At 38.0% G+C, this 12,928-nt stretch overlaps 1 protein-coding gene across 1 annotated transcript in view; it reads left to right on the top strand.

Moving 5' to 3' along the window:
* The window catches only part of ergic53 (lectin, mannose binding protein ergic53), a 207,475-nt gene that overhangs the window by 103,293 nt on the left and 91,254 nt on the right, over positions 1 to 12,928 (top strand). The window contains exon 9 of the mRNA XM_090389265.1: positions 10,798 to 10,886. Coding sequence (XP_090245391.1) covers positions 10,798 to 10,886 — 89 coding nt within the window. The remainder of the gene's footprint in view (positions 1 to 10,797; positions 10,887 to 12,928) is intronic.

Genomic DNA, 12,928 nt, shown 5'->3' with positions numbered 1-12,928 from the left:
GTATTTTGCATCTACATTCACCCATGAAGAGTTATTCAGGGAGGGGAATGCAGCTATTTCTGTGAGTTAAATTCTGCCACCGAGCTGGATGATTTTTAATAACTGAGAGGAAAGTGGAGGAGAAATTGTTAAAGATAAACATAAAAAAGCACCCGGAGTGGACGGGATCTATCCAGTTATATTAAAGGAGGCAGCAAAGGAAGTAAGCAAACCCTTAGCCATAATTATGAGAGCTTCTTTGGAATCAGGGGAGGTACCCATTGACTGGATATGTGCAAATGTGATACCAATTCACAAAGGAGGATCAAAGATCAATAATTATAGACCTGTGAGTTTAACATCTCTTCCAGAAAAATTAATGGAGGCACTGGTTAAAGAAGCACTTCCAGATCACCTAGACAAGACTTCAGTTATAGCTTGGACACAGCATGGTTTTGTTAAGGGAAAGTCTTGCCTTACCATTTGATTGGATACTATGATAGGCTCACAAAGGAACTGGATGCAGGGAATAAAGTTTGATATCAAATATTTGGATCTTAGAAAGGCTTTTGATACTGTTGCACATGGAAGACTGCTGCACAAATTGGAGCAGTGTGGCATTGGAGGCAAATTGCTGCTATGGATAAAGGGATGGTTGAGTGGGAGAAGACAGAGTGGTAATCAATGGACACTGCTCATCGTGGACTAATGTTATTAGTGGAGTCCCTCAGGGTTCAGTATTGGGTCCATTGTTGTTTCTGTATTTATAAATGATATTGATGATAGTATATCAAACTTGATGTCCAAGTAATCAGTCCAAACTAGAGTTTGAACAGGCTAAGAGTAGAAAACTTGCTTCTTGCCGTAATGGTAGCCGAGCATTCTGGTCTCCTGCCAAAGCTATTGGCTGCAACTTTTGCCCATCTCTGCTCCCACCTCTGTCCAAACCAGATGGTTCTGTTATCACTTCAGCCAAGGATAAAGCTGACCTGCTAGCATCCCATTTTTCTTCCAACTCATGTATTAATTGATCTTGGTAAAACACCTCCCACCATTCCCAACACGCTCCATTCAATTTCTCCTGTGGTCTTCTGTCTAAAGGATATCAGAAGGATTTTGACAAATCTTGATGCTAAGAAAGCTCCAGGTCCTGATGGTATTTCTCCACTTGTTCTCAAAACCTGTGCTCCTGAACGTACTCCTATTCTTTGCCACCCTTTTTCAGTTTCGTATTCCGAAAGTGTTTTTCCTTCTCCTTGGAAATTTGCTCATATCCAGCCGGTTCCTAAAAGGGTGACAAATCCCTCCGATCCAATTATCATCCCATTGCAATTACTTCTACTCTTTCTAAAGTAATGGAGAAATCAATTAACCGCCAACTCTTAAACTACCTTGAAACCTTCCGTCTGATCAACGATCGCCGGTATGGATTCTGTCAGTGTCGATCCACTGGTGATATTCTGGCTTATGTTACCCATTTATGGACTGATTCAATGGAAAGGTTCGGTGAAACACAAGTAGTTGCCCTTGACATCTCAAAGGCTTTCGATCGTGTTTGGCATACAGGTCTTCTAAACAAGCTTCCATCTTACGGTTTGCCAACTGTTTTTAGTAATTGGTTATCCAGTTTTTTCTGTGATCGCTCACTGAGGGTGATGGTAGATGGCTCTCTGTCTTCTAACTTCTCCACTAATGCTGGTGTCCCCCAAGGTTCAGTTCTTTCCCCCACTCTTTTTCTCTTGTATATTAATGACCTTCTTCCATTGACCGGAAATCCTATCCATAGTTTTGCCGATGGTAGCGCATTGCATTCGACTTTCCATTTTGAGAAACCTTGTTCTGCTCAATCAGCTTCAACTTCTCGAAAATCTGCTACCAATTCCTTAAATGCCGATCTTCAGGTAATTCTCCAGTGGGACAAAGACAATTAGGTTGATTTCAATCCTTCTAAAACTCAGTCTTGTCTTATATCTCGCAAAAAGGATTCTTCTGCTCCTATGCTTATCTTTAGTGACACTTCAATTTCTAGGCAAAATGATATATTTCTTTTGGGGATTACCCTGACTTCTAATCTCTCTTGGCACAAGCACATTACAAATATTGCTTCCTCTGCATCTAAAAAACTTGGTTTTCTCTGTCGCTCTCAGCGTTACTTTTCTTCCAAACAGCTGCTCACTCTGTATAAATTGCAAATCCACCCTGCCATGGAATATTGTTCCCACATCTGGGGTGGTGCCCCTAAAACCTCTCTTAGGCTTCTTGATTCCATTCAGAAGAGGGCAGTTAGGTTAATTAATGATTCATCTCTAACAGAGTCTCTCCACTCGCTTTCTCATAGATGTACTGTTTCTGCTGCATGACTCTTCTACAGATACTTCCATGGGCACTGTTCTTCTGAATTGGCTTCTAGAATTCCCGCTCTCTCTTTCAAAACAGTCCGAACACGTGCCGCCACCAGCCAACATCCATTTACTGTTCAACTTCAAACACACAGAACCAACTTTTCATCTTCCTCATTTATTCATTCAACTGCCATTTTCTGGAACAACCTTCCTTCATACGTATTTCCTGAAAATTACAATCAAAAAAGTCCAAAGTCAACAAATATCTTCTTTCGTCTTCTCAACCTCCAATCCAAGCACGGTACTAAGTACTATAGGTTCTAATACCTCTCGTGTTTGGGGTTCACATAAAAAAAAAAAAAAAAAAAAAAGTTTGCAGACAATACGAAGGTTGGCAGGGTTGTTAAGGACACTAATGACAACATGCTGCTGCAACAGGATCTAGAAAGGTTGAGCAGATGGGCTGAGAGGTGGCAAATGAAGTTTAACATTGACAAATGTAGAGTACTACATATGGGAAGCAGCAACCCCAGAGTGACATATCAACTCTGTGATACTGCACTGACCGTGGTAGAGAACGAAAAGGACCTGCGGGTAATTGTGCAAGCAGATATGAAATTTTCTGATCAGTGCAGACGGTCTGCAAGAGTAGCTCATTGTGTCTTGTCAATGATATACAGGAATTTTTCTAGCAGGGATAAGGAGGTGATTATCCCCTTATATAAGGCAATGGTCAGGCCACACCATGAGTACTGTATACAGGTCTGGAAGCATCATTTTAAGAAGGATGTAGAGCTGTTGGAACAAGTATAGAGAAGGGCAACAAGATTAGTGAATGGAACAAAAGGTTGATTTTATGAAGAAACGCTTAAATTTTGGTAATTAGTGTCTGGAGACTTAGGCACCTGTGGGGTGATCTGATTGAGGGGTATAAAGCCTTGAATGGTTTGAGCATGCTTAATTGCTGATGGAATTATTCCTCTTGCTCAGAATAATCATTTGAGAGGGCATAATTTCAAATTGAGGAAAGACAGATGTAGGATAGACGTGTGGAAGTTTGCTTTTAACCAGCGGGTGGTTGGTTGGTGGAACAGACTTCCATCCTTTGTTGTGGAAGTTGATGGCCTAAATAAATTTAAGGCTGAGCTGGACAGGTACTTGGAACAACCGGAGGGGTGAAATGGGAGCGTGTTTTTTCTTTTTTTTCGCTGTTGCTGCATAAGTTTGCTTTCTTGTATCATATGACTCTAATAATGCTGTCTTAGTTTGGTTCATGTGTTTTGCATGTTGGCAAAGCTGAGATTTTCTTTTTGCAATCAACAATTTTGATAAGGTATTAACACAACATATCCCTTAAGGTATTGAGCAGCTGGCAATTGAACAGCAAGTGGGCTTCTGACACTTTTACAGCCCTTGGTCTTTCTGGGGCTCACATGTTCTTCCTTGTTGTGCTTATCATATTTAAGTCACACAACCTTTTACAAATTAATGAAAGTCAAATAGTTTGCTTTGTAAGGAACATTGAGAATTAAAGAAAGAAAAGAATGATAATATCCAGCTCAGCACCCTGGGTTGCCAAGCTCATAATCACCAGGTGTGAGCCCCTGGGGTAATGGGACAGAAAAATGAACAAAAATTTACCCATGAGGTGGAGTTAAAAGTTACTTCTGTCGATGGGCTCCCCATAATAAAAGGAGTTTTCTCATATAGTATTCATCATGGAAAGCTGTTCTTAAAAATTTTTGTATTGTTAAACATGGAATGCTAAAATGCGTAGCCACATGCACCAGGATTCTTGGTGATATGCACATACTGAAGTGTCAAATTTCAGTTTCCGAATTATTCACGTTACGAGAAAAGTGAATCAACTTACCATTTTTGAAAATTGGCACATTTGTATTTTCCTGGAAAATAATGTAGATTTCTTGAAATGATAATAAGTATTTAATTATTTTGAAATTAAATGTTTGTAACACATAATAAAATGATCTTAAAAATGAGAAAAATGTTAATTTTGAAAGATAGAAAAAAAAAAAAAACCTCTTAAAAGTGTTACCTAGTTCAGAGGTATTCCATCCTGGGTCAGTGCTAGAATTGGCGACTCTGTAGCCAGGTGGGCAGGAGCAGCAGCAGTGCGTAGCACACGCTTCTTGATTAGACCGTGGTTCGAGCCCTTGAGCCACCCAATATGGAGGATGCGGAAAGGTCAGGTAATGACCACCGCATATCCTCGGAGCAATATGGCCTTATTTGCTAATGCTCCTAAAAAAAAAAAAAAAAAAAGTGCTAGAATTGTAAAGTTCAGTAACCTACGAGGGTAATTCAAAAAATATGTTACACTTGACCATTGTAGCCCAAGAGACATTTATTGAGGTATGTAACATTATGCAATAGAAAGCACGTACCTTGCACTACTTTTCCACATAGTCACTGAGTTGGTGTAAACACTTCTCGGAACGTGTGACTAAACGTTAGATTCCCTGATGATAGAAATCCACTCCTTGGTAATTTAGCCACCGTCGAACTGCTGTTTGTACCTGCTCATCGTTGTCCCCCTAGATGTTCTTTCAGCTTGCCAAAATGCGATAGTCACGAGGCTAAAGATTGAGACTGTACAGCAGATGTTGCATTACCTCCCATCCAAAACTTTGGAGCAAGTGTTGTGCGTGCATTGTGTGGCTTGGCATTGTCCTGAATGAGAACAACAACTTTGCTTAACTCTCCAGGCCTCTTGTTTTTCATGGCTGTTCTCAAAGACCGTAATGTTTGGCAGTATGAGGCAGCTTCTTCAAACAGGCCTCTGAGGTTGGGTATATTCATATTGTAGTTTTAAATGTTTTTCACCAACCTTATGTAGAAATAAAACACAAAGAAAACGAAAACTGGAATCTTGATAACTATGTATTTAGTTAGACCGCTAAAGAAGAAGGCAGGAGCCTTCGAAAGCTATGGTTTTATCGCTTTTAATTTAGTATATTTTAATGTATTTTATTGTTCTTAACCCAGTATATTTTAATGTATATTTTATATGTATATTTCATATATTTTAGTTGTAAAGTTAAATATAATTTATTGTAAATACAGGCAAATATTATTTATTATAAATACATAGTTATCAAGATTCCAGTTTTCGTTTTCTTTGTGTTTTATTTCTACATAAGGTTGGTGAAAAACATTGTGAAACTACAATAGTATGAGGCAGCATTACACCGCCATTATTTCACGATGAATCTTGGAACAATTCAGACATTTCGCCCACAAAAATTGTACTGTTCTGCATACCTCGAACTTGGAGTAACATTCTAGCTGACGTGCCATTATGAATGCTTGCTCCTACACAACTGGTACCGCTATATTAATGAAAATCACCTACCAGGGGATGCATGATATGAACTCCATTTCGAGCAGGTGCCACATTTGTTGCACAGTTATACCAGTTATACACAGAGATGGTGGCAGGTGTAACTTATTTTTTGAATGCTCCTCATATTAGTTTTGATTGGAACTGTTCAAGGTCAGGTTCAATTTTTGACCATAAAACATCCTAATAGATTAATTTCAATGCAGAAAAACATTATTTTTTTTACTTATAAATATGTTACATTTTTGAGAAATGATTAGTAAATGAAAGGATTAACTTGTCTTTGGTTAATTGAATAATATTTTTTGTAATTCTTTAATCTTAAATATTGAATTAAGTATGAGGTGCAAGTCAAAAGTATCCAGACTTGCTGCATGGGGACTAACCACATGTGTTATAGCAGTGTACCATTAAATACCACTGAACTAATTCATTGTAGTGTGTCATGTTTCACTCCAATACGAAGGTGTATTTTATACACAATTGGCATTAAATGTGTTTTTGTTTGGGTGCCTTTCAATTTTTTGTAGATGAGTAAGGTGGCACACATTATGGAATAGAGTGGGTTTGCATCAGATCTTGTCATAAATTTGAGAAAACAGCATCGGAGACTTGCTTAATGTTTGGCGATGTTGCTATGTGTAGAATGCAAACTTTTCAATGGTGTGACCACCTTGGCATTTCCAAGGTGGTCACACTTCAGTTGAGGATTCTAAATGCCCAGGTCATCTATTGTCAAGTCGGATTAATGAAAATGTTGAAAAAATGCATCAAGTCATCCACAAGGACATGGCATATGATTAACAATACAGTAAACCCCTGCTATTCGTGGGGGTTACATTCCTGAGAAATGCCGTGAATACCAAAAACGTGAATACTAAGTTATGGCTCCCATAGTAATAAAGGGGTTCCTTTCCAAAGTATGAAATATATAAGAAAAATTAGTCTAAAATTTTGTCTAAATTTTGTCTATGTATGTATTATGTATTATATGTACCTTCATAATATGACTATGTACATAGACAGTACATAGTGAAATGCAAGCATATGGCATTGAAATGAAAATAAGAAACAATTTAATATTAAATTCACGAATGTTGAGTGAACATAATGGAATTTCATTTTGAGTTAATTTAATATAAAATGAAACCTAAAAAAATGTGAATTTTTTTAGGTTTCATTTTATCCACAAATCTATCTATCTATGTGAATCTATCCACAAATTTAAAGCTTTTTCCATTTTTTTCTAATTTAACATCACGAGTTACAGAGCAAATTTTTGAAGCAATTAGCGCGTTTTCACGGCCACTATAGCGGATTTTTTCTTCCGATTTCTTGATTTATCATACCGTTGACTCATTGATTTTTATAATGTTTTGCCACTGAGGAGACACTTTTACCATTAGAAATTTTATCTAATAACTCAATTTTATTTGCTAATGTCATCACCTTCTTTGATCTTTTCACATTTCCCTTGTTATTCGTAGCCATATTTTTGTACGGGTTAGAAAGAACTTGTCCACAATAAAGTCACTTTCTTCCGTTAACACACTCGAAAAAGTCTGTTTTACACTGCAAAACGGTAGATTTATCACTTTTGTAAGCATATCAATTTAAGAATTGATAAATTTATTTTTCAATTTATTGATAACCTATATAAATTAAAAACAAACTACGAAACCTTCCATGGCAAGTGCATAACACATACTGAACAAGGATTAACGAGAAACATCACGCTCGCGATTTTTCACCCCTCTCCCCCCACCCACTGAGTGCTGTTTTGACCGAGAAAGATAATTTTAGCCACGCCCATATTTTTTATGGCGGAAATTGTTCACAGCGCTTTAAAATTCACATTTTTTTAGGTTTCATTTTATATTAAATTAGCGACCGCGAAACCGCGAATACAGATACCGTGAATAGCGGGGGTATACTGTATTTGTGCCATTGTGGGCCTATCATACAGTATATGCTGATGCATTTTAACTGAAAATTTAAATGTGAGGTGGACTGCTACAAAATTTGTACCTTGTTAGCTGAAAGACAAATAAAAACAGGAACCAATTTTTTATGTTCAGGGACCTGCAAGCATTGGCTGGTAAGGATAGAAACTTAATTTACGAGGTCAAAACAGGAAATGAAAGCTGTCTTCATGGTTGTAACCCAGAAACAAAGCAGCATTTCTTGTAATGAAAAATTCATCTCTTTGTTAAAGTCAAGGCAGGTCAGATCAAATATCAAGAGCATGCTGATTGTTTTCTTCAACAATGAGGGAAGTATTCTTCAGGTGCTCCTTTCGCTAGACTAAACAGTAAATCACTAGTTCTAAGTTGAGGTCCTAAGGCATTTGAGGAAGAATGTCAGGAGAACACATCAGAGAAATGGTACTCTCAGGATTGGCTTCTGCATCTCAAAAGACAGAGTGGTGATCAATGGACACTGTTCATTGTGAACTAATGTTATTAGTGCAGTCCCTCAGGGCTCAGTGTTGGGTCCATTGTTTTCTGTATTTATAAATAATATTGATGATGGTATATCAAGCTTAATGTCCAAGTTTGCAGACGATGCAAAGGTTGGCAGGGTTGTTAAGGACACTACTGATACTATGCTGCTGCAACAGGATCTGGAAAGGTTGAGCAGATGGGCTGAGAGGTGGCAAATGAAGTTTAACATTGACAAATGTAAAGTACTACATATGGGAAACAGCAACCCCAGAGCAATGTATGAACTGTGTGGTACTACACTGACAGTGATAGAGAATGAAAAGGACTTAGGGGCAGATATGAAGTTCTCTGAGCAGTGCGGAGCAATATGGCCTTAGTTGCTAATGCTCCTAAAAAAAAAACCAAACCAAACTGAGCAGTGCAGATGGGCTGCAAGAGTAGCTCATGGTGTCTTGTCAATGATATACAGTAATACCCCGAAGTTACGCGATAGGTGGTTCCGACGAAAATCGCGTAAGTCGAATTCGCGTAAGTCGGGGTACAACTTTGCATATAAATACATATAAATTTTGCTTAATTGGGACCAAGGACTAACAAAAACACTAGTTTAGAAGAAAAATATTAATAAAATTGCAGTTCTTTATACATATTAATACAAAATATGTATTAAAAAAACAAATGACTTACGTAAAAAAGTTATTTCGATGTCGATGGCTTCATAAAATCTAATAAATTCGTCTGACGACACAGCGCCTTCTTTTTTTCACGCAGAATTTCTTCGTAGCAAGCTAATAATTTTTTTATTCTTTGCTTTGTAGCTATAACGCGTTCTTCGTTGGAGTCTGTTTTCTAAAATTTTTAAGCCTTTTACAATTGAGCCCTTTTCAATTTTCAACCTGTCAAGTTTGCAATTGTCATGTGCTTTTCGCTATTGCTTCATTTAGGCCTGTAGCACGTGCAATATCACATGGTCTTTCATTTCGCTCAAAGCGTTTCACAATTTCATATTTTTTCTCTATCGACAGAGGCGGACTGGCCATAAGCCTTACCGGGGAAACCCCGGTGGCCGGTGTGATTTTGGCCATAAACCATAGTATGAGGCCACTATAAATTTTCCCGGGTAAGAATTTTTGACCCAGTCCACCTCTGTTTATCGATAATTGCTTCTCTTTTTCTCTCTGAATCTGCAGTGTCTTCACCAGGACGCTTCCTTTTCACAACTTTTAATTAAGTATTTTACTCATTTTTAGGGAATAAAGCGCAATTACAAAACGAGGAGGTACGCTTGATACGCATAAACAAAGCTGCGCGCATGTAGCAACTGAATAAACAACACCGTAAAGGCAAAGATACACTATTAACACCTCACATTTCTAGGGGTTACTACCATAAAACAATAAAAATCCAGTTGCGTTTCTGCTAGTGAAATCTGTTATAAACTGGTAGTAAACTCGATCTAATTGCATTTGCGATTATACCGATAGCTGGAATTGTGTTGGTTTTTACGTTATTATGGTGAAATGTGTTTCCCCTTCACTGATATAAAAAACATAAAAGCAGCAAAGTTGAATTTTGTTCATCTTTCGCTCTCATTCTCCGCCGTCGCACCGTATATCGATAACATATGAAAAACGACCTTGAAGATAGTGTGCGGCAGCGTTGCCAAACGAAAAAATCAAGAACCGCGTAACTCCGAGTTCGCGTAAGTCGGGGTAGCGTAAGTCGGGGTATTACTGTACAGGAATTTTTCTAGCAGGGATAAGGAGGTGATCAGGCCACACCTTGAGTACTGTATACAGGTCTGGAGGCCTCATTTCAAGAAGGATGTAGAGCTGCTGGAACGAATACAGAGAAGGGCAACAAGATTAGTGAATGGAACAAAGGGTTGCTCTTACGAAGAAAGGCTTAAGTTTTTCAAATTACAGTGTCTGGAGACTAGGTACTGGTGAGGTGATCTGATAGAGGTGTATAAAGCCTTGAATGGTTTGAGCATGCTTAATGCTGATAGGATTCTTCCTCTTGCTCAGAATAATCACCTGAGAGGACATAAATTCAAATTGAGGAAAGACAGATGTATTACAGATGTGTGGAAATTTGCATTTAGCCAGCGGGTAGTTGGTTGGTGGAGCAGACTTCCGTCCCTTGTTGTGGAAGTTGATAGCCTAAATAAATATAAGGTTCAGCTGGACAGGTACTTCGAACAAACGGAGGGGTGAAGTGGAAGTTTTTTTTTTTTTTGGCTGATGCTGCATAAGCTTCCTTTCTTGCATCATATGCCTATGCTAATGCTAATCACAACAATACATCGGTCCTGTGGCTTTGTTGGCTCAATAGCTTTTAGTTTTAACCACTAAAAAAAAAAAAAGTGATGTTCCTCTAATTTCTTCCTGTTCTCAAGTAAAAATCCAGTTTAAAGGACGATAGTTTGATAGCATCATGTAACAGGAGTTCCAGGAATTCTTTGAAGTGAGGGAGAAGCCGTGGGATTGATGTATAAACTTTGGAGGAGACTTTAATGGGAACAACACTGGTGTATAACTAACATAATTCTAAATTAATTTTATTGCCATCAGTCAAACTTTTGGCTAGCACCTCATATGTGAGATATTATAATTGAGTAAAATGTGCAAAACTTGCACATGAAAGGATTCTTTTTTTTTCTTTTATATAGCCTACACAGACAATGGCAGATGCTGAGAAAGAAAAATTTTCTAAAGAATATGAACAATATAAAGAAAAGTTGGAAAAACAAAAAGAAGAGTAAGTTGGTATTTATTGTAATCTAAGAGATGTAGAATAAAACTAAATAAATTTCAATGTTAAAAATAAATAAGAAAAAAGAACTAGGTGAACCTGACTTCGGTTTTATGTGTTATTTTAGTATAAACTGAAGTCTTTCCATATTTAACCTGACAGTGGTGGAGCACCCTACAGGTGCCCATTTTCTTTTTAATTTTTGGAAAACATTTTGGGTTTTTTTGAACTCTACTTGAACAATACTATTGTTTTATCTTTTTTAATATATTTCATTATTTATTGTATGTAATTTTTTAAAGTTTTAATAAAAAATTAATTCTGATGAAAATTATATTAAAAAAAAAAAAAACAGTTTTAGACAAAATAGAAACATCAATCTCTAGGTCTATTCCAGTATGTAAAATTTAGTACTCTTTATGAAATTTCATCTTTATTCTATGAAAATAAATCTTTCAAAAATACCTGGAGTAAGACTATAGACGTTTATTGACCTAGTGGGAGAGGAAAATCAAGCAACCGAAACTACATATGAACTTAGCACTGGTGCTTGTCTAGTACTCTGCCAGTCGTCGAGAAAGAACTCCATTTTATAAGAATCGTGATGAGGTGCTTGAAAAATTCTCACGTGCAATTTCTGTACAAAAAAAATCATTTCAGAAACTATTGCAGTATAAGTTTGACTATATTTAGGAAGGCAGAAAAAAAAAAAAATTCATGTTTTTAATCATTAATTAATGGAAACAGGAATGTTATTTTTGAGGGTCACCTGTTAGGTGACTCATGAACACTGTCAGGCTAAATTTGTGTTATCAACCAAATAAAGATTTCTATTAGTCTTATTAGCAGACATTGGTTATTTATTCAGTGACCAACAATTATGATTGTTGCCATTTCTCAGCCCCTCTGCCCAACTTTTCTAGATCCTGTTGCAGCAGCATACTGTCATTGCTATTATTAACAACCTTGTCAACCTTTGTATCATCTGCAGGCTTTGACATATGAGGTATGAGGTATATTGAGGGTCTAGCGGCTCCTGGGATTTCTCCCATCTCCGCGAATGTTCTATGTATTGGTGACAGTACCCTGTCAAAGCCAGAGATTTAGAAGTGTGTGGGTTATGAGTAGTGTTATATGTTGTGCCCATTGTTTATCCGGCTTATTGGCCGCCAGGCCCCTAATGGGACCAGACGTTGTCCATACCTCGCCACGTGGAGGCTAGCTGGGTGTTACCATTGAGTCAATTGTACTCTGGCTGGTCCTGCCACTTACTTTCCTGGGATTTTAGTGGCTAGGACCTAAAATAAAATTGGAACGACCGCGGTTGATTTTAAATCACTTACATTAAAGCACTAATATGGGGTTGACGCTGAAAGCCTGTTTCTGAAGTGCCTAAAAGGTTGGGCGAAATTTTTTGGTGTATTTAAATTTGGACGTGTAGGGCTATACGCTGTGCAAGAAAAAGTGCTGGGAGGGGAGAATGAAGGCTGGTGGGTGAAATAGGAAGAAGAGGGTTGATAGGGTAGGTGACCCCCAATTTTTCAGTGAGGCATGCCCATGCCCCACCAGAGGGAAGAAATGGTGTGGCAGGGAAGAGAGGCGACAGCAAGCCGTCACCTCCCACCCCTGCCGGGTGTGGGAGTAAAAGAATTGCACTGCACAAGAGAGTGCACAGCATAGAGCCAATATGGCTCCATTGAGGCAGCAACTTGGAGTTCTCTATCTTCGTTGGTCTTCTCTGTCATTGGTAGCCATATTTTTCCTCAGCTATGAACACTGGTCAGGTCCATTGTTGGTCTGTTAGCTATGGCTGTGGTTCTCTTCATCATGGGAAGATCCGCAGCTCCATGGGGTTATTCTTGCGATCGCTGGTTTTAGATGATTAGTAGTAAGCAGGTTCCTGGGCGAGGTTCTCCTTGAGTCCTCTCCATGCATGTTCTGTGTGTGTTTTTTTTTTTTTTTTTATTTACCTTCTGTAGATGGCTATCAATGTTTTACGCCTACCAAATAGTTTTTGGGCATATTCCTTTAGCTCCCTGTATTCCTCA

The sequence above is a fragment of the Mastigoproctus giganteus genome, chromosome 14, assembly GCF_048544385.1.
Source record: "Mastigoproctus giganteus isolate SK-2022 chromosome 14, ASM4854438v1, whole genome shotgun sequence".
Classification (NCBI taxonomy): Eukaryota; Metazoa; Arthropoda; class Arachnida; order Uropygi; family Thelyphonidae; genus Mastigoproctus; species Mastigoproctus giganteus.
The sequence above is the reverse complement of the archived record's forward strand: the minus strand, read 5'-3'. Positions and strand labels throughout refer to the sequence as shown.